The sequence below is a fragment of the Macadamia integrifolia genome, chromosome 7 (genome assembly GCF_013358625.1).
Source record: "Macadamia integrifolia cultivar HAES 741 chromosome 7, SCU_Mint_v3, whole genome shotgun sequence".
Lineage (NCBI taxonomy): Eukaryota > Viridiplantae > Streptophyta > Magnoliopsida > Proteales > Proteaceae > Macadamia > Macadamia integrifolia.
In genome coordinates, this window is record NC_056563.1 from 14,581,808 (window position 1) to 14,603,435 (window position 21,628).

Here is a 21,628-nt window from a genome sequence, read left to right on the forward strand (position 1 = left end):
TCGCATCTCAAATAAAATGAATGGCTATCAGATTTACTATTTTGTTGTTACAATATGATCATTTACATAAACTTGCAGAAGAGGGAGCTACAAGGTTTCAAATTCTTTGAAGAGAACAACTATGAATTCAAGACTAGAATCAACCAAATGAAACATTAGCAATTATACAACGGTACTCATACAGCGGGATCCGCATGATTCAACTTCCTTGCCCATTGGCTGCAGTTGACAACTTGGATGCTCCATCACTACTTGTAGCATATTACTTTTCAAGCCCTCTCATTGATTAGCAATTCTTCAAGCTCCTCTCTTCGCTGCTCCAATTCCTGTACCGTCCATGGATGAATCTTTTATATCACAATTATAATCAAATTACATTTACACTTGAATAATTTCAGGTAATAAAACATGCATAAGATCCTATCAATAGATATGTAAGGTGAGTCCGAATCTCCATAGCATGGCTTGCACCGGGTTACTTCTTCCTCTCTAACAACAAGAATCTTCTACTTTGCCTGTTCGGGTTTCTTGGGATCTTTCCTAATGGGAACCCTGATTTTCTTCGGTCTAGGACCTCTAGGTATCCTTTCCATGAAAAATTGTTGTGCAGATAATTTTTACTAGAGGGGGCTAAGATATTGAGCCCAGAAGTTAAGGTCAGCTTGGTTGATGTCTCCTCTCTGCTTTCATGGTACCATTAAGAGTATAAACTCTAAGGCACCTCATTCTGTCATCCATTGGAAAGCGTGCATGGTGACAGACGTGTCCCCATAGCATGGTTTTGTTCTTTTGGAGTAGTTTCAGATCCTCTTATGCCTCTTGTTTCATTTCGATTTCCATGACAATATGGCATCAACGACTAAAAATAATTTTGGCAATTGATTATCGGCTCCAAATGAGTTGGTAGGTTGTTTACATAGGTTTTGAACACCAAATTAATTATTGTTTACCCGCATAGGGTTCACCCAGGTGCATCGAGGGTCAACTCTTGAGGTTGTTGACTCTGAGTGGGTTTGCTCATGACGGCTTTGTGGTGTCTCATGAATATACAAATTGCTTCCGTGTCATCTTAGAAGTGTTCTCATCATTCTTATTGGACACTATGAAGAGGCTATTGATCCAGCGTATTGGGGATCATTATCTTCAGTCTCTGAAGGCTAGAAACAGTGCTCTATGAGATTGTTCTTTTTGAATGCTCTTGAGAGTTCTTTGGCTTTGGAGCTTTCTTCTAAAGTTGTGCAGGTTTTTTTTTTTTGTTAAAAGTTTCTTGAGCTTCTTCAATCTCAAATAACCTCAAACATAAAATCCTTTGTATCTACTTGGGTATAACTATGTAGTCATGGGTATACTGCATCTTTTCAGCACAAATTGAAAATAGTGGTGGTATGCTTCCTCTTTGGTGGGGCTGTTCTTAGACATGCTTAGGGTTTTCTTTATTTTTGTTTGACACATTAGTTGTTTTTATTAAGTTTTTTAAGGTTTTCATGCATCTTCATAGTTCCACATTAGGTGTTATTTCGTGTTTGCATGCTGTCCATCTCCAGGCCATCTTTAGGTTTAACTTTTATGTTGGGTTTTTCCCACTGTGATCATAGTTTTTGTATTGTTTGTATCCACTTTGGGTACTACTTTCATGTCTTTTCATGTTTAGGGTAGTTTGCATCTAGTTCCTCAAATCATATTGTGCATCATGTTTACCTTCATGTTCTGTCAAGGCAACACTTGCTGTCCATGATAGTTGTTCATATAGAGGACTAACCACTGTCCACGATAGTTGTTCATATAGTTTCATGTTTAGTCCTTGTATACATCATGTTCTACCCCCTCTTTTCTTGCAGTGCATCCAAGGTAACGCATGCATTTTTATTCTGTTTTACATTCATCTTGTATTCATGATATCAATGTCAATCGTCTAAGAACGGGTCCTGGGCCCTAGCCTAGGTGGCAACTCCCAAAGGTATTTGTGTTATCTCCTTTCCCAACTGAGAGGCTTGGTGGCTCAAACCAATTTTGATGGTCTGAACTTCGATCAAATGGTCTAGGATCCAGTTGTCAAGTCGAAAAGTCCAATAGGTTGGTGACTGGTCGGCTCTGGATTTGTGGACTTATTTTAAGATCCTAATGTCCTGTATGTCTGATCAGTGCTTCCCCTCCCCTCGCCTTACTGATTCTAGATGATAGCATTAAATGAGAACAATTCTATAAATGTAGCATTTTCTCAATAAGCATGAACATCATAAAACTTTTAAATGGAGAGCGCAAAGAAGCCTACAATGACAAATTCTGGAACGTAAAATGGTAATCCTTGCTGAAGCCTAGGTTAAACCAAATGTAAACAACTGGACTTTATAAAATCAAGTAGATTCTCATTGCCAATAATATGGAAGCAAAATCACATCTAATCCAAAAATGGTTACCTCAAGTTACCCCCACCTCAAAAAGAGAAGAAAGAAAGAAAGCTTACCTCCAGATCTTTCACTGCTTGCTCTCTTGTAATTTCTTTTTTCTGGCGAGCACGTTTAAGAAAACCAATGCAAAGGATACCCTGGATATGGAGTCAAAGTCAAGTCAAGCAAAAACTAATGCTGTCTTCATCAAGTCAATTAAAATATGACAACTAATCTAAAATTTGAGATCTATATAAATCAAGAGAATTAACACACAAAGAAACTGAGAAAGTGAGAATTTTCTGACTAATTCAGAAAGTCTCCATACGGTGTTTGGGATATTAGTATTGAGAAAAAACCACTTTGAGCAGCCCATCCTCATCTTGCCATGTGGAATGATGATGTGGCAATTCTAACCATTGGGTAGATCGTACATGGCACGAGTAATTCACTTGTCAAACTTTAGAGTCTAATTCAATAAAATACCCTCCCATGTTCCTACGGTACTCTGACCACTACCATTACCATGCACTCTCCCGTAGTCTTGTTTTTTTGAACCTCTATTTTTCCACTTGGAAAATTCTGTTTGAGCTGAAATTTACCTATGAGCAAGGAACCTTGGGGTCTGCCTGTCCACAAAATTTGGGTTACATCCAAGATGCCACATGGTAGATAAATAGGCCATCTTGATAAGATTATCAAGGCTGGCTGTTTACAAAAGTTTTCCCTAGTATAATATACAGAAAATTTGTTCTTTCAACCTTGTGCTGGGGTATTAATACGAGATCACCCCTTTCATTCTGAGGTGACAGAGGAATCGTACCATTCAAACCTTGTTTTTATGCTTTACCGGACATCTGGAGGAAGTTGCAATCAATAGGTTGACAAGCCATCCTAGATAGTGTAGAATGGTGGAACATGATTTGTGTTGCTGACCCCAAGAAGTTGGGAATAAAGCTAATTTAGTTGCGTTGTCATTGAGGGTGGGAAATGAAGACGAATCTTACCGAAACAACATAGATCACACCACATCCAAGGAGCAGATAGCTGGCTATATTTTGAAGCAGCACTAGATCTTTCTTCTCTCCACTAGTATCAGGGAAAGCTCTTGTCATGACAGCTACACTGTCAGAGAATAATCAAGGGATTGCCTTTTAAAGCACAATCTAATAGATGGAAAATATTTTAACACTTTCAGTGGTAAAGGTTTGATCAGCAACTGTATAAACTCCAAAAATGTAGAACAGAAATGTTACTGCAACAAGAGACATACAAGATCTGCAGCATGCCCCTACCAGCACAATACTCCAATATCTGCAAAGTTATAGTTGAGTTTGATGTGAAAATGATTAATAATTCAGAAATATAAGACACTAAATCCACAGAATGTCAGAGGTATGATCAAACATGTTTGTGGCTAAAGGATGAAACATATATGAATTTAAAAACCACCACCGATGTTTTCCCTGCAAAGTATGTGATTACCAATTGCTATTGCCTGTTTGGGAATGAGTCACTAGGTGCCAAGGTGGATAAACAGCAAAGAATGTGGCCAGACTCCATATAGTAGGCTGATGTGGCATTTTAACCATTGGAAATTTTATATTAATAGCTTAGATGCAAGAGAGTAAGTCAGCAATGACTTCCAATTCTCTCCTTAACGGTCCGGTTACAAATATAGTGTCAATAAAAACCCTTCAAAGAACATAATTTCAACTTTAGAAACAAATATAAAACGATCCATAACTTTTCCATAGGCTTAAGACAAAAGGATCTTGTAACAGCATCCCTCTTCAACAAATGTATGAAGGCTCTGAATAAATTCGGATAGAAAAGCTGAAGGTGGTCATGTGGAAGACTAATTTCTAGGTGCAGACAGCAAAAAACAAGTGGCCAGACTCCATATGGTAGACTGATGTGGATAGTGTAATACGACCCTTCCAAGTCTTCCTCCACATTTTCTAACTTTCTGTACAGGCCCCGCTTCTGTAGTGAATAAAAGGAAATCATAGATGCACCAAAACGAACTTCTCTCTGAGATCACTTCTAAATACAATTTTGGGGATTGAAAATGATTTGCTGACAGTAGACTAGTAGAGACTTGGCAGACAGGGCTTTAGGCTAAATTGTCAAATGAAAAAAGCTCTTCTTAATGAATAGCTTCATAGGTAAGGTCATGAAGGCAAACCTCAATGGAGGAGTTATTGGAGGCATAACATGAATTTGCAATTGTTGGGACAGAAATAAGTACCATCTGCAGGAAAGCATTTGTAAGAGGTATAATAGCTTGAAGCCTTTCTTGAGAAGATTATTGGAGGGACAAAGGTCCTCTAAAGTCAACTTCCAGATATTTACCAGCAGGTTTCTGACAAATAAGGAAGTTCACTGAGTATGTAGAAAGCAGTGGGTACTTTGTTGTTTCACATTTATGCCCGCCATACTAAGACTAGAAAATCTTGATGCACGGGTTAGGCGACTTATTTGAATGCCTCACCATGATGAGGATAGGAAGATCTTGACTAGAAAATCAGAAGACTTCAGGGTCAAGTTGCTGAACCAGTCATTTTCATAGAGTTTTACAACTCTTTTGCCTTCATTGTGGTAGATCACCATTATGTTTCTAATAATATATATATATATATATATATATTTTTTTCTGATAAATCATTAGGGAAACATCATTAGTTGGAGTATTTAGTGGGGGAAGATAGATGCACTTTTGTATTACTCCCAACCCTTTTTAAGCAGTCACACAAGAAAGAGAGCTTCATCTTTAAGGTTGTGCTAGCAAAGTTTCTCAAGCATTGAGCTATGGACTTTAAAAAATTTAAGAATTTGTCATTAACAGAACTTGAAATAATTGTTGATTTTGTAAGGTCTAGAGAATGCCATATTTGATGGTTCTGCTGTCTTTTTTAAATGTACATCAGCAGGCATGGCAATGAAACTGTACTTTTAAGCATAAGAGAGAGATGGAGATGCATATTCAAGGTAAAACACGAAAATGAGGCCACTGAAAAATGGTGAGCAATAGCAATTTCAAAATGGTTTTCTGCCAGTATTAAGAAAAAATAAATTTCCATTTAAGTTAATAAAACTCACTCTCCAGAACTTGTAAATGAATCCCCATTCTGTTTCCGCAACGACTACAAAAATTGCAATAGCAACAGCATAGCAGCGGAAAATCCCATCGAAGACCTGTAACAAATTATCTGAAAGCATGAAAATCAAAATCAACAGAGAGAAGAAGTTAATTAGAAAAAAATTCTAAAGATATTTTCTTACATCGGATCCATTCTTGAACGATCTGACAGCAGCGAGAACATTGGCGAAAATGCAGAGAATGGCGGTTAACGCAGTCACGACACTGAAGATTCTGCAAACGATCAAGAAAGGATCCGTTCTTGACCTAAGTATATCAGAAGCTCTCCGTGAGTTCTCTACATCTCCATTGCCGTTCCTCGTCATCGTAGAATCAAGAAGAATGAGGGTTTTTCCCGGTTCAGAATTCTTATCACAGCACAAGTTTCCCTAACCTTGGAGTTGCAGAACTTGTACTCTTCTTCGATTCTTTGTTCCTGTTAGTAATCCAAGTCCAATCTGGATTCGCTAAAGTTGTTCTGGTTTGCTTTTGGTGGTTCTCCGAGACAAGCCGAAAACCAGAAAGAGGAGAGAGAAGTTCTGTTCTTGGAAGATGGAAGGAGCGGGATGGGATTCCATCTTTACCTGCCCTTCAAAGAAATCGTTGCACGTGACACGTGTTGGCTTCCTGTTGATACAAGTGGACATTAGGAAGCTTTTGCTCTCTTCTTGTGTGTTGGTGAGGTGATCTCTCGGTGTCACTTTTGAGACTTCAGTTTGGTTCCTGAGGAGTGAGGAGTACTCAAAGCTAACGTTGACTGACCGTTGATAGTTGTCCGTGCGGACTCTTTGTTGAGTTATCAACGGTCAAGGACAACAATTAGTTCTTTAAGCTGTGTTTGGTTGGCAAGAAAATGAAAGAAATAAAGGAAGAAATAAGGCTGTGTTTGGTAGCCAAGAGAAGAAAAGAAAAAAAAGTACAATTTTTGTATTTTTTTTCATTGGGTTAAGAATTTTTCTTTGCACTTAGTATGTCTTTACCTATGAGAAGATTCTCCTTTTTAAATTTAAAATTTCCCTTGAGAATTGTGAAATTTTTTTTTATTCCTCCAAAAATTTTCTTGCCAAAAACACAAAAAAATATGAGAAAATATGAAAACATAATAAGACAAAAAAAAAGAATGATTACATAATGATTTCCTATGTGTCTTTCTCTCTTAAAATTCAATTTTTTTAAATTATTTTTTTTTTTATTTTCTTCTCTTGGTAACCAAACATACATACTCTTTTATTTTTTCACAATTTCTTCTCTTCTCTTTTGTAGATTCTTTTTTCTTTTCTTTTCTTTTCTTGACTACCAAACATAGCCTAAAAGAGAAAGTCTTCTTCCACCGTGGGTAAAGGAAAAGTATATTCATTTTTTCGATAGAAGAAAAGTATATTCATTCAGATCATCAATATTCAATGTGCTCTCTTATAAGTTATAGTACGGAGTTGGTAATATCCCCCATTGTTTGCTGATACCATCTGCATATCATTTGATTTTCCCTTGGCCTTGGGTGAAGAAATACTGCTTAAAAAAAAAAAGAGCCAAGATTGTAAATCTTCCAATATACACAAGCATAAAATAAATACATGTATGATTAAATTTTTACAAAACTTGACATATGGTTAATCTGTCCAGAGTAATGCTACCTATCCATACCATTGAAAACTACCACATCAACAACTATGTGACTAAAATCAATGTCATCAATTGGGACATGTAATCATTTAGAATGGTTTACTTTATACTCATGGTAACACGTCCATGCTGCCACATTTTTGCCAATAGCTTATTAATTAGTTCCTTTCAGTTTTGACCATTGGTTGAGTGAACTCAGTTACATGACCGACTGTCGGTCCTTTTTTTCTTTTGATAAAATAAATTCAAGTAGAAAGGGAATAAAATATCTTAAACACACACAACCATGATCCTAAATGTTCTAGACTTCATCAACAGTCAATGTTTAATAACAACTGAAAGAAAGACTGTAGCTACTTGCTTGCTTTTGAATTGGAGAACAACTGGACTAGCCCATGAGAAATTGTAATTTTTTTTTTATATATAATTGAATGTATTGAAAAAAAAAAAAAAAAAAAAAAAAAGAGATGGTTAGCAGAAAATGTGTTACTTTGCCCTGTTTTATTTTTTGTTCTGTTATTATTTATTTATGTTAAGTTTGTCTTGAATTCTTGACCCATTATGAAGATTGATTCATTCTGACATATTTTGGTGGCGATTTGAATAAGAAGTTTTCTAAGATATGTGATAGAATTAGAGGGGTTGGGCCGATAGCCATCGTGATATGATTTGACCAGATTGACCACGACCCAATGGGGTCAACACGCGACTTGGAGTATATAATGTATTATTGTCTTGTTGAGAAAATCATTGTATTGTAGAGATTTTTCGAACTAGGGTTTCAAGACGAGTTTTTTCACCGCTCTTTGGGTGTAATCATAGTGAAACATTTTCTTCTTCGCCCGAGGACATATCACACCACATCGGTGTCTGAACCTTGTTAAATCTCTGCATGTTGTGCGGATTTGATTTTGTTTATTCTCATATTTCTTGGTATGTTCTCTAACAATTTATTTATTTAATTTGTAAAGAAAAATCTATTCGAAATATGTGAAAGACATGCAAGTGGAAAGACAAGACTCCCATCGACTACAAATGGAGTTCACCCACTTTATTATAATATTAGTATTTTAAGTAGAACACAATAATGGGATTAGTAGATCTGATATCACTCCTGCTTTTGTGCTACATATTCTTTTAGCGTGTTACAATGTTACATTATTTGGATGGTACCTGATTAAAACTTTTAAAGTTGCAAGGCTTGATCCTTAGTTTAAAGTTACTTGTTATTGTTAGAAGCAATTTTGATTTTTTAGAAGTTTTCCAAGTTCGTAATGCTACAATAGCCAATAGTTATTTGTGGGATCTGTCAATCATGTTGGAACATGGGATTGAGATCTTCCGGAATCCATTCACTTCAAAAAATGGAAACCCAAAATATTAGGGTTTTAGATATTTCTATTATGGATTTAAATATGGAAAACTCATCTCTAGTTCTAAACCAAAAAATGATGAAAATAAATGACAATGAATACATGTTGATATTCATTGTAATACTTGGTGAATTGATTGAAGAATTATATTCACATTTTCAAGTTTATGCAACAATTTTTAACAACCCAAAGTTTAAACGAAAGTGAGAGCATTGTGAATATGTGAAAACGACGAGAGCTTGATATTCACCACTATCAATGATTATAAACTCATTATGGATATTGAATTTTAGCTAGACGTTATGGACACTCTTTATGTCCCTTTTATTTCTAGAAATCAGATTCATCATTAAGACTTGACAATGAAGGTTTTAAGTTTAATTTTGGCAAGGATTAAAGTATCGGTATCGGTCACCGTATCGATCGGTCAAAATTAAGATATATATCGGAGGGTATCGTATCGTATCGGAGATACGCTAAGATACTCTAAAGATACGCATATAAATGGATAGGGAACACATTTTTATACACTTTTGCATAAAAAAATAATTAAAAAAAGCTATATATAACATGTAGAATGCATACATACTTAAGTAGAGGGTATCGTATTGATAGACAAATATATTGAGTTGAAAATGTTCAAAATGATGAGGTTTGAGTTTCTTACAGTTTTTTCTTTTCTCATTGCCATTGCCACTGTGATGAGTGCCGTGAAAAGTGTCGTGGTGGTTCAAATCCTTAGCTAGGACCTTCTTCAATAGGAGCAACTACGATGATATTATGCACTTGTCGAATATAGGCACAATATTTACTCCAGTCGAAATATTTATGGTAGTGGGTCTCCCATTCATTGTAGAAAAATTAATTTTTTTTATAGAAGTTGTAGATTAAATGTTTTTAAAGAACATATAAAAAATCAACAAAGTGTGGACCAATATATTTGAGTAGATCTGAGAAATAAAAAAAAAATTGAAACCCTCACTTTTTTGGGAAAAAAGTGTGGGTTTCATTTGAAATCATGTATTTAGTAATTATAAGTTATGACATTATTTTTAAGAGTTGAATGAACTAAATTTTCTAAAAAAAATATTTTTTTGAGAAAAATAAAAAATTTCCATGGAAGTTGTAGAACACTTGTTTTTACATAACATATAAAAAATCTAGAAAACTGTTGGTGAGAGTGTGAAATTTTTGTTTCAAATAACAAAAAATTCACACTTAAGTAGTCGTATCGTACCGATACAGTATGATACAACTCGATACTGCACGATACCTTCGATATGTATCGATACTCTCGGAAATTTTCATATTTTCAAAAGTTCGTATCGTAGAGTATCGTACGTATCGGTACCGTATCGGTACGGCACGATACGATACGTACGATACGCCGATACATAAAAAGAGGCCCAAAATTCTCCGTAGCGTATCGGTATGTATCGTGCCGATGCCTACCGATACGGATATGTATCGACCGATACGGCACGATACGCACCGATACTTAAAACATTGAATTTTGGTAATAATGTTATAAAATTTTTAAAGACATCAATTTAGTTTGTTTGAATTGGATATTTATATAATGATTTTTATAAACTTAATTTGGGCTCTAGTTTTGTAAACATCTCTTTTTGCCTGCATATAAATGTTGGATCAAAACATTAATCTAATAATGATGATTGTTCATCCTTATGACGTAAATATTTACATCAGATTTATTAGGGATGCAAGTTTGGTCTTGACGGCTTGAACCCGCCTTTGGCCCACCTTGATCTTAAACAAGTATCGATTCAAAAATTTTGGCCCTGAGGGCTGGTCCGACCTTGAAATTTTTGACCCTGAGTCAGGGTCAAGGCGAGTAAGGGTTAATGTCTTTGGCCTGCCTAACCCGCCTTGAACCCGGCCTTGATTTTTTTACCTTGAGTTTAGGCCTTGGTTTTGGCTCTACGGGGCCCTGGTTTTTGCCCCTAATGTTGACGTTGGATTTTTTGTTTTCCTTAGGATGTTCTTTCTTTTTTTTTTTTTTTTTTAAATTTTTTAAATGACAAGTGTTTTGAGATCTTTGGATTATTTGCCTTATTAGACTGATCTCTTTGTTTATCATGACAAATAATTTGATTTTTTTTGGATTATTTGTGTTTTTTAGGATGATTTCATCTTTGTTTACCATAATAGTTAGAGTTATTTATATTGTTTGAGTGTTTTACTTTAGGATGTTCTCCTCGTGAAAAGTAATTTGTGACTTTGTGTTTTTGATCTCCTCTTTATTATGAATATTTTTTATTTTTTAAGTATTTCATATTTTGCAGGGTCAGAGTCAGGGTATACCTGGCCCTTGATGGCAAACCAAGGTCAGAGTCAGGGCCAATCAGGTCATCCTAACCCGACCCTAAAAAATCAGAGCCTATCAGGATGAGTAAGGGTTGGGCTAAACCCTGAAGGGTTGGGCCTAGATTGAAGTTTTGCAACCCTAAGTCAAGATCAGGATGGGTTTGGGCCCAGTTAAGGGGACTCAGGGTTGGGCTAGGATTTTAAGAAGCCCGGCCCAACCCAACCCTACTGCACCCCTAATATTTATAGATTTACTATGGAAATATTAGTAAATGATTTTTTTCAAATCTACGCTTTGTTGACTTCACTACTTGTATAGATTAGATTGCATTAAATGTATGTAATTTAAGACTAATAAATAGTTATCTAAATGACTAATATACTTTTAGAACTATACCTATATATATATATATATATATATATATATCATACTACTATATAAAAGCACAACGTAACAAATCTTTCAATTGCCTACATCATTCATTCTTTCCCTTTCTTTTATTTTATATTATTTTATAAATTATTGATACATTTTTATTTATCTTGATTTTTATATTCAAATAATTTTCTCTATACTTTCATTCTGTCTCAAAGTCCCCCCTCCAACTTCTCCTCCAACTTCTCTCCCATTGTCCACGATTTCCCGAACAAAAATCGTCTGCAATTCCCATCTGGTGCAATTCTTTGAAATACCCACTTCAGTGAGTGACACGTGTCACATACCAAATGAACGGTCCAGATGTTATTCCGCTTATAAAATCAATTTGAACCGAATCAATGAAGAACCAATTTGAACCAAACCGTATCATAGCAAACCGGTTTGGTTCATAAATTTGAAATAAAAGTTGAAAGTTTTCCCTCTCTCCTCTTTCGACTCTCTCTCTTTCCCTCTCTCCTCTTACGACTCTCCCTCTCTGTTACGGTTTGATTCTGCCCTAACCATCTCTGTCGACTCTCCCTCTCGCTCGCGACTCTCTCCCTTTCTCTCGACACTTCCTCTCTGTCGACTGTTCCTCACTTGACTCCTCTCTCTCTCTCTCTCTGTTTCTTGCTCGACTCACTCTCTCCTTCTGGTACGAAACGCTTGCAAAGAAGGTATGAAATACCCAAAGCCTTCTCTCTCTCTTTTTATTTTTTTCTTTCATGTTAATGTTAATGTCTCTGCAAAGGGTCTTCTCTTTCTCTTTTATTTGTTTGATGTCTCTCTGTTCCTCGCTCGACTCGCTATCTCTGAGATTGAAATTTTTTTGAAGTATTTACATGTACTCTAAACGAAGTTGCTCTGTGGTTTTGAAAGCTGAAATATTAGGTTTTCTGTTCAATAAAATTTCAATTTCAGTATTTTTATTTGCTTGTTGTCTCTCTTTCTCTGTTCCTCGCTTGACTCGCTATCTTTGAAATTGAAATTTTCTTAAAGTATTTACATTGTACTCTGAACCGGGTTTTTCTGTGGTTTTTAATGCTGAAATATTAGGGGAAAGGGTTGTTCTTAGCCACTTATCAGCGACATATGACTGAAGATGGGAATGCAGATTTAGGGTTATTTCCTTGGCTGATTTGAAAATCATTATTTTTATTTGCTCATTGTCTCTGTCAAACCTAAGAGATTTGCTGTCTCTGTCCTTGTTTTGTCTAGTATGGAGAATGTTTACATGAATGATGTGAGTGAACCTGAGTTTGGGATGTTATTCAACTCAGAACATGATGCATACGATTATTACAATAGTTATGGACGGGCAATGGGGTTTGGTGTTAGGAGACACTTTGTGAATAAAAGCAAGAAAGACAACACGACTATAACATCTAGGGGATTTGTCTGTTCAAAAGTTGGTTGTCGGTTGAGTGACAAGCGAGACATCAAAATTGTTAACCCTCGAGCTGAGACAAGAACAAATTGCGAGGCACGAATGAACATATATTTGGTTGATGAGGGAAAATACAAGTGCCGTGACTTTGTGAGAGAACAGAATCATGAGCTTCATACTACATCAACAGTTCATATGATGCATTCACAAAGGAATATGTTAGACATACATAGGTATGAAATTGATTTGGTAGATGACTCGGGAATCAGGCCTAGATCCATAGTTGAGTTGATGGGTAGGCATGCTGGTGGGATTGAAAACCTAAGCTATATGACTCAAGATGTTAGGAATTATCTTTGCACTAAAAGACAACGTGCCTTAACATATGGTGAAGCAGGTAGTTTGATGAAGTACTTTGTTACCCAAACTAGGAACAACCCATCTTTCGCATACTCATTTTAGCTTGATAGTGAAGAACAAATAACTAACATATTTTGGGATGATCCAAAGATGATCATTGACTACACACAATTTGGAGATGTAGTCAACTTTGACACTACATTTCGCACCAACAAATAGTGTAGGCCGTTTGGGTTGTTTGCTGGATTCAATCACCATAGAGGGTGCACCGTATTTGGGGCTGGACTTTTATATGATGAGATAGTGGAATCTTTCAAATGGTTGTTTGAGGTATTTGCTGAAGCACATGGTGGAAAGAAGCGTATAACTATCTTCACGGACCAAGACAAAGCTATGGCTAGAGCATTAAAAGAAATGTGGCCTTAGACATGGCACGGATTGTGTACTTGGCACTTAATGCAGAATGGCAATACGCATTTGGGTCATATGATGAAGGATGACTCTCATTTTCTTACAAATTTAAAGAAATGCATATACGAATACGATGTGGAAGATGAATTCGAGACAGCATGGTATAATTTACTAGACGAGTATGATGTTAAGAATAATGAAGGGTTGCAGTGCATATATGGGCTTAAAAGTCAATGGGCGAAGTGCTATATGAAAAACACATTCACAATAGGCATTCGAAGTACAAAGCTCAGTGAGAGTCTCAACAGTGACTTGAAGGACTATTTGAAGTCAACTTTGAATGTTGTGCAATTTTTTAAACACTTTGAGAGAGTTCTTAACCAGAAACGTGGTAATGAATAAAAAGCAGAATTTGATGCACGAAACAAGATGCCACGACTTGCATATTCAATGTCTATTGTACGGAAACAAGTTGGGGAACTCTACACTCCTATTATTTTTCAGTTATTTCAAGAGGAATACAATTGGATGACTGTTTGCACCATTATAAGTCGAACTGATGGAAATCCCTACATTTATTTTCGGATTGGGATTTATGAAGCAGACTGTGAGTATAAAGTATATTGTAACCCACTTCAAGGAATTGTAGCATGCTCTTGCATGAAATTCGAGGCTGATGGTATTCTGTGTTGTCATTGTTTGAAAGTTTTGGATGTGTTAGATATAAAGCGTATTCCTGAATACTATATTTTGAAGAGATGGACACGGGGAGCAACAAATATGGTGGTCAATGACAGTAGGGGGAAAGAAGTTGAACAAGATGTCTACTTGGACTGTACGCAACAGTATAGGCGTATTTTTCATGAACTTATTCAAATAGCATCAGAAGCTTCAAATACAGTTGAGGGATACGAGTTGGTGAAGGATACTGCGAATGAATTAAGGTTGAAGCTTGGTAATATTAGAAACCCAGTTGATCGCCCTGATATGCCAATATTTCCTCATTTCTCAGATGACGTATAAGATGGATTATGTTTGAAGCATAAAGAGAAAAGTAAAAGAGGTGGTAGAAGGTTAAAGAGTTGGGTTGAAAAACAAGAGAAAAAAAAAGTGGAGGACCCATGGTCAACGATTACAAGAACAACAACCAACTCCTTCACCAACTACTGCACCAACTCCTACACAACTGATGGATAACACATATCCCAGTTACATGTCACTTATGGTGAGTAGGTTTAGTTTGTTATGTTGTTTGTTGCATTTTTTATTTTTCTTATTTAATATGGATTACCCTAATATTCAATGTCACTTGCAGGATTCTATTTCCCATATATCATCTCAAGTATCTGCAGCTCATCAATCACTGGATGAAGATTATATTTAGATTCAGCTAATGAGGACTTCTTTTTTTACTATTAAGTTCAGTTAATGTGATGGCTTTTTTTGTGCTATTAAAACACACAGTTTCATTGGATCTTTATTTTTGTGCTTATGTGGTTGTAGTCCAGGATTCTAAGTTTTTTTTTATTGATTTTTAGCTTATAATGTATTAACAATCTTTTTTAGTAGGTAAGAAGTCTTTAGCTCAAATTGGTAGAGCATCTGGGCTAGTGCCTGGGTTATGGTGGTTCGAATCCACCAAGACTTTGAAAAGTGAATGCACTAGTTGTCTTACATTATGATTTGTTAACTTGCAAGTTTTAATGGCTGATTAGTTGATTGATTAGATTTGGTTTTGCTTTCTTTGTTGACTTGCATGTTTTATAATTTGTTAACTTGCAGCTTGGTTTGTTCTGTCTCTGCTACTACTCATTCTTTGAGTCCTAGCTATATGGGCATGGTTTGGTGTTCCTTTTCTTTCTTCCAGTTTTAGATGTGCATAACCCCAATTTGGGAACTTAATGGTGCATATTGCATTTTGGTTTTCCATAGTATTTCCCTTATTATAATGTGATGGTTGGGTTCATACTTTAGAGGGGAGTTATGGGAGAAAGAAAAAAAAATCTGCCTAGAATTCCTCCTCCTCAGGCTATCACAGGGTCTTCTTGAGTCACAGACCAGCAACAACAATTTTGGTTGACCAACTTAATGGTGCTGTTGTACAACTAATGCTGTTGTCTTCCTGCTCATACTACTGCTGCATGTTGCTGTCCAAACTTGAAGCAAGCAAACTGAGGAGTGTAGTAGTTGCTGTCTAAGTTGAATTCTTGCTGCAAGTGCTCTTCTTGTTGCTGTACATGCTCAGGATGGTAAGGAATTCATCCCTAAATTAAAGATCGTTCCATTTTTCAAGCATGCAGCCACCCAGGATTGGGAACCTTGGAATGCATGTGAGGGAATTGAACTGAATTCAGTTACAGAGACTGAATATATATATGCATGCATGCTGCCTCTGTATTGCTTGGGTGGAATTCACTTTTCTACTAGTCTCTGCAGTCTCTCACAGCTAAATTTGAGCTAGGATGTGTGGGAGTGGACCAAGAAGAAATCAAGCAATTTGCAAGAACTTTTCTGGAAACTATAGAAAAAGTTACATTTCTTGTGGTGTGTTTCAGGGAAGGGTGGAAGCTTGGAGCATTAAACTGTTTATTATAATTTTATTTTCCTTTTCTCTCTGTGGGAGTCAAAGATAGAGGAGGTTTAGGAAGAAAGTTGTCTAAACTTTCTTTCTCTCCATGGAGTGTATACTCGGTTTGTTTGACTTGGTCACTTCACATAGTGGGGATTGGGGTTCTACCTGGGTGGGAATTGTATCATTAGACCAAGATACCTCTATTATATTTTGGAAAACAACATTCGAACTTCGAATTGATAAATTTAAGGCTGTTATTCAAAATTTTGTACTACATTTCAGTAAGATAATAGTGCAATAACAGTTCCAGAATAGAAGAACCAAGTACACCCAAACGGAGAAATAAATCAACTTAGGGAGGAATGATAACTTGACATAGCTGATCAGGTTAGCCTACTTTTCTGTTTGAGTTTTCTTCCTTAACAGTAGAATATGTCTGCAGAAATTCTTAGCAAAAAGAAAGAAATGATTTTTGAAAACAAGGCTCATGCTTCTCTCATTAAATAATGACTTCTTTTTCAATTACTTGTTATCTCTGATTTTCTTTCTTCACCCCTTTTATAGTACAACAGTAGAGTTTATGCTCTATTTAGTCCTCTTAATTTCATGCTTCATATATCCATACTACCTTTTAATGGCATATTTGTCATTTTGTTTTTCTCTGACTTTCTCTGTTTTGGAATGGTAACTAATTACTTCTGTATTGGCTTTTATTAGATACCTTGCAAAAAATTTGATTGTTGTTGTAGGAAACTTTGCATAGGCATCCGCATGAAAATCAGTCGAATGCACTTGAAGCTCCTTCACATGGATCTGATGTGGAGGAAGCAATCCAAGAAACTGAACAGATAGAGTCATCAAGTTCTGATGTGAGTCTTTGGAAGAACTGTATTTTTCCCCTCTCCCTTATTCTTTTTTCTTCTCCAAATTGATTCAATCATTGACAGAGAAGTTAGTGCAGCTGGATCTGACTGGATCCAACAGAACAAAAAACAAAGCATTCTGCAACTCAAAGTGTCATTAATGTAACAATAATATTTGAGGGTAGACCATGAGGGCATGACAACAGTAAGGTAGACCACTTAAAAAACACACACACACACACACACACACACACACACACACACACACACACACACACACACACACACTCTTGAAAAACCAGCAGAAAGACATGACAGTAATAAGGTAGAGCACATTCGTTCACTTTCAAAGTCTTGGTGGATTCGAACCACCATAACCTAGGCATTAACCTAGGTGCTCTACCATTTTGAGCTCAAGACTTCTTACCTACAAAAAAGATTGTTAGTACATTATAGTTACAAGGAAATAATCATAATAATAACCCCACATATGGTTGGCAATGACGGAACCAACTTCATTAATGAAATAATAGTTCTATTTACAAGGATGTTACATAGAAGACATAGCACGAAAGAATTAACACCCAAATACACAGAAAGATGGTTAAACCATAATAATGGTTGAGCAATGACTGATCCACTACTACTTGGTTCCGCGCATTTGGACTATAGGGTGGTTGACGAATAGCCGAGATGACCCGTGTGTTCCGATTAACACTTTCATTTGAATGACTTGCTCCTGTGTCTATAGTGTCTATGCAGTCCCTCAACGCTGGGTCCAACCAAATAAAAGAACTCAGATGTTTTTCACCTAATGGACATCTGTAAAATCGTCGTCTAGGATTCTTTAACGTTCGAGAAGTCCAGATGACCATCACCCCTTCACCACAGCTACACATTCGCTGTTGTGCATCCATTTCTTTGTAAAATGCAATACCCCTAAGAGAAGCTTACATAAAAAGGGCTCCAACAGTGACAAAAAAAATATAATTGACATGGATATTTGATGGACAATATACTCTACCGAGTATGTAACGCTTAAATTAACATGATATAAGAGAAGATGCCAAAAGGAAACTAGTAAAAAAAAATTCAAGGCAAAAAGCAAACATCAATGTATGGTTTATAGAATATCCTTTATATGTCATATGTCACCGATAAGTGGCTAAGAACAACCCTTTTCCCTAATATTTCAGCATTCAAAACCACAGAGCAACTTTGTGCAAAGTACAATGTAAATACTTCAAAAAAATTTCAATTTCAGAGATAGCAAATCGAGCAAGGAACAGAGACAGAGAGACAACAAGCAAATAAAAATATTGAAATTTTATTGAACAGAAAACCTAATATTTCAGCATTCAAAACCACAGAGCAACTTTGTTCAGACTACAATGTAAAAGAGAGAGAGAAGGCTTTGTAGAGACATTAATATTAACATGAAAGAGAGGACTGTTCATTCTTCGAACCGTATTTCATACCTTTGCAAAGAGCGCTTCGTAACACAAGGAGAGAGCGAGGAGTCAAGCGATGAAGAGTCGACAGAGAGGAAGAGTCGACAAAGGGGAGAGAGTTGAGAGCGAGAGCGAGAGCGAGAGAGCGAGAGAGTCGAGAGAGGGAGGGAGAGTCAACAGAGATGGCTAGGGCGGAACCAAATCGTAACAAGAGAGAGAGTCGTGAGAGAGAAAGAGAGAGAGTCGAAAGATGAGAGATTTGTGAAACTTTGACCTTTTATTTCAAATTTATGAACCAAACCGGTTTGCTATGATACGGTTTGGTTCAAATTGGTTCTTCACTGATTCGGTTCAAATTGGTTTTATAAGTGGAATAACATCTGGACCGTTTATTTGGTATGTGACACGTGTCACTCACTGAAGTGGGTATTTCACAGAATTGCACCAGATGGGAATTGCAGACGATTCTTGTCCCGATTTCCCTTCTTTCCTTCTTGCTTTCAAACTCTCCCTACTTTTCTCTCCCATTATCTACGGTCTCCCGAAAAAAAATCGTCTACAATTCGGATCTAGTACAATTCCGTGAAATACCACCTTGAGGGGGTGACACATGTATTGATACTAATGCAATGGTCCAGATCTGATTTAAATGACTCTTCACTGATTTAAGGTTTTATTAGTTGTACTAGATCTGGACCATTGCATTGGTATCAATACACGTGTCACTCCCTGAAGGTAGTATTTCACAGAATTGTACCAGATCAGAATTGTAGACGATTTCAACCCACGGTCTCCCCTCCTATATACTGTCCTCTCCCACGCCTTCCTACACCTCCATCTTATTGACCATTGGATCTTCAACTTCATATCTCATCCGCTCTATCGATTGATGTTGCAATACCACTCTCTGCATCAATGTTGCACCTCTCTCTTACCGGCTGCAACACACCACACAGACGAGCAAAGAAGCATCGAGGAAGCGAAGAGGCAAAGAGACGGAAGGATAGAAGAATAAGAAAAACCCTAAAGCAAAAGCAAAGCATTGCCTTTGACCCTCATCGGTGGAGTGGAAGAGAGGGAAATCCTCCAGTCGCAGTGCTCTTGCTCTGTGAATTCGGTGATTCCGTCTGGAAATTGCAGTAGTTGGAGCCATCTTAGTTGTTGATGGTGAAATCAGCTCCGATTTCCAAATTTTTTTCTTTGGAGAGAGAGAGAGAGAGAGAGAGAGAGAGAGAGAGAGCAAAGGGAAATAGAAGAGTAAAGATAGAGAAAACGTTGGGAAAGAAGAGATGAGATAAAATAGGAGTGGACATAAAATAAAAGATTTATATACAAGATAGGCCGTTCACATGAAAGAAGAGAAGAAATGATTGATTCTCTTCTTTCTCTTTCTCGAGGGGGAAAAGAGAAAGGGGGTCTTATGGAGGGAGGGGGAACATTCAGGTGCATTTATCAAAATCCTCCATTGCATTCAGGATCACAAGTGAAACGCGATGCAAGGGTGGGGAGGCAGTGAGCTCCGCTTGAAAAGTGAAGCGAGCCTATCAGAGAAGCGGAGTAAAGCTGATCTATGAGCACCGTTGCGCTAAAGCACGCGCTGTAGTTTTTCAACTGGGCATCTTAGCACACTCCGGCTTGAAAGCCTACGTTTGCTTGTTTGAGCTTGTTGGCTTGCTCATAATCTTCATACTTCTATTACTACAGATTCTTAAATACATATATCGCCACCTCAACAAACCCCACTTCTATTGAACTACATTCCCACTTCTACTAAAATGCCTTACCCTTATATGGTCACGCCTCCCACTACATAAAACAACTTATAACTACTACCACTGACTTCTATTACTTACATAACTACATCATACCAGTCTTCATGCAAGTTATATTAATTGCCCTTAGTACTCCCCTTCAACGTAGGTATTAGGGAGCACCCTAACACATTGTTGTGCAAAAACCAGAAATTGATGCATTTGCTAAATCACTAAAAGAACATCAAGTTTCCAATATTTTTGGCTTCTTCAGGTTCAACTATTGCTTTACTGTTTCTTTGAACTTTGAGAGGAAGATATGGTAATTCTCATGTAATAATTTTCCAACAGAAAGCACTTTTATCAAACAATTTTAGAGTGTTAGATCGTGCATTCGTGCTATGATTGAACAAAATTTTCTTAGTGCAAGCAAACTTTACACAAATATAAGGTTGGAGATATTATAATGATGCTTAATTTTCATCCTTTGATTTTTTTTTAATGCTTATGGTTGATATAAATGCATTTATAAGTCCACTAATTTGATTATTTTTAAATTGGAATTGGTCAGGCAGGTTATTTACTATAAGTCCTCCCTATGACACCATCTCTTTTTCAACAATCTTATAGATAAATAAGGTGGTTGTCACTTATTATTTTGGAAGGACCGATGACTCATAACCATTTCTAAGCCTAAATGATATTGTAGCTATTAGCTAAAAAGAAAATCAAAGTGGCTTTGCATATCCTTATATTTTGAGAAGACTGTTTGATGTTGAAGCATGGTAGCAGGGGAACAGGTTTAAAGTTTCCCTGCATTTTTAAAGGCTTCAGTTCTCTTCATAGTTAAAACATTGTGTAGTCTTAAAGTCTGGCTCTAGAGCAATCAATGGAATTCATTATGGTGCTACAAATATACGTTAAGCGTGTAAACTTTGAATGAATGAATCATTGAGTCCTGTACCAATCTCTTGATTCTCTCTGTCTTTCTTCAACTTATGGGGTTTCATTTATCACTAAAAACTTTTCTCAAAACATTAAATGGAATTGAAAATCTTATTATCTAGTCAGTCTTTTAATTAATAGAACTGATCTACAATTTTTAGGTATATATATATATATATATATTAGTAGTGAAAACATTAAAGCCTTTCTTGTATTGTTAGTGAAAATGTTTTTTCACCTTTATTGATGATTACTTTTGACATTTTTATGTCTATATTCTAAAGTAAAATATTGATGTCTTGAATGCTATAGTAATTTTATTATTACTGATAAGAGGATGTATTTACAATGCATACATCATTATTACGGTGATGCAAAGCCTTAAAAGCTAGGGAGTGAATCAAAGAGTTGCATTAGATGATGTCTTGAATGTTTTTGAAGTATTCTGCACTAAAGCTGAAAACAAGTTAGACAGAAAGATCAAAACTGCAAGATCAAAACCATAAGATTTGATAAAGTGAATACTATGGTAAACATATTGACTTAGGAAAAAGTGAATGCATATTTGCCCGATTCCTTAAGTTCAAGGTAATCCTCCCAATACATAACTTCTAGTA

At 36.3% G+C, this 21,628-nt stretch overlaps 1 protein-coding gene across 1 annotated transcript; it reads right to left on the reverse strand.

Annotated features, from left to right (window-relative positions):
* Positions 1 to 7: 7 nt before the first annotated feature.
* On the reverse strand, positions 8 to 6,097 carry LOC122083677. The gene is made up of 6 exons (XM_042651549.1): positions 5,673 to 6,097; positions 5,490 to 5,585; positions 3,661 to 3,701; positions 3,395 to 3,512; positions 2,465 to 2,545; positions 8 to 326 (listed from the first exon to the last, which is right to left on the reverse strand). The coding sequence occupies exons 1-6, from the start codon at positions 5,853 to 5,855 to the stop codon at positions 270 to 272; spliced, it is 576 nt and encodes a 191-aa protein (XP_042507483.1). The 5' UTR covers positions 5,856 to 6,097; the 3' UTR covers positions 8 to 269.
* Between the last annotated feature and the right edge of the window lie 15,531 nt (positions 6,098 to 21,628).

What these genes read in the sequence shown, in the direction of transcription:
- LOC122083677 (XM_042651549.1), bottom strand. Translation starts at nt 5,855, where the DNA reads ATGACGAGGAACGGCAATGGAGATGTAGAGAACTCACGGAGAGCTTCT. An exon ending in AGGGGCATGCTGCAGATCTT is followed by an intron (nt 3,513 to 3,660) that starts GTATGTCTCTTG and finishes ATTCTCTGACAG; the next exon opens with TGTAGCTGTCATGACAAGAG. An exon ending in AAGCAGTGAAAGATCTGGAG is followed by an intron (nt 327 to 2,464) that starts GTAAGCTTTCTT and finishes TGGACGGTACAG; the next exon opens with GAATTGGAGCAGCGAAGAGA.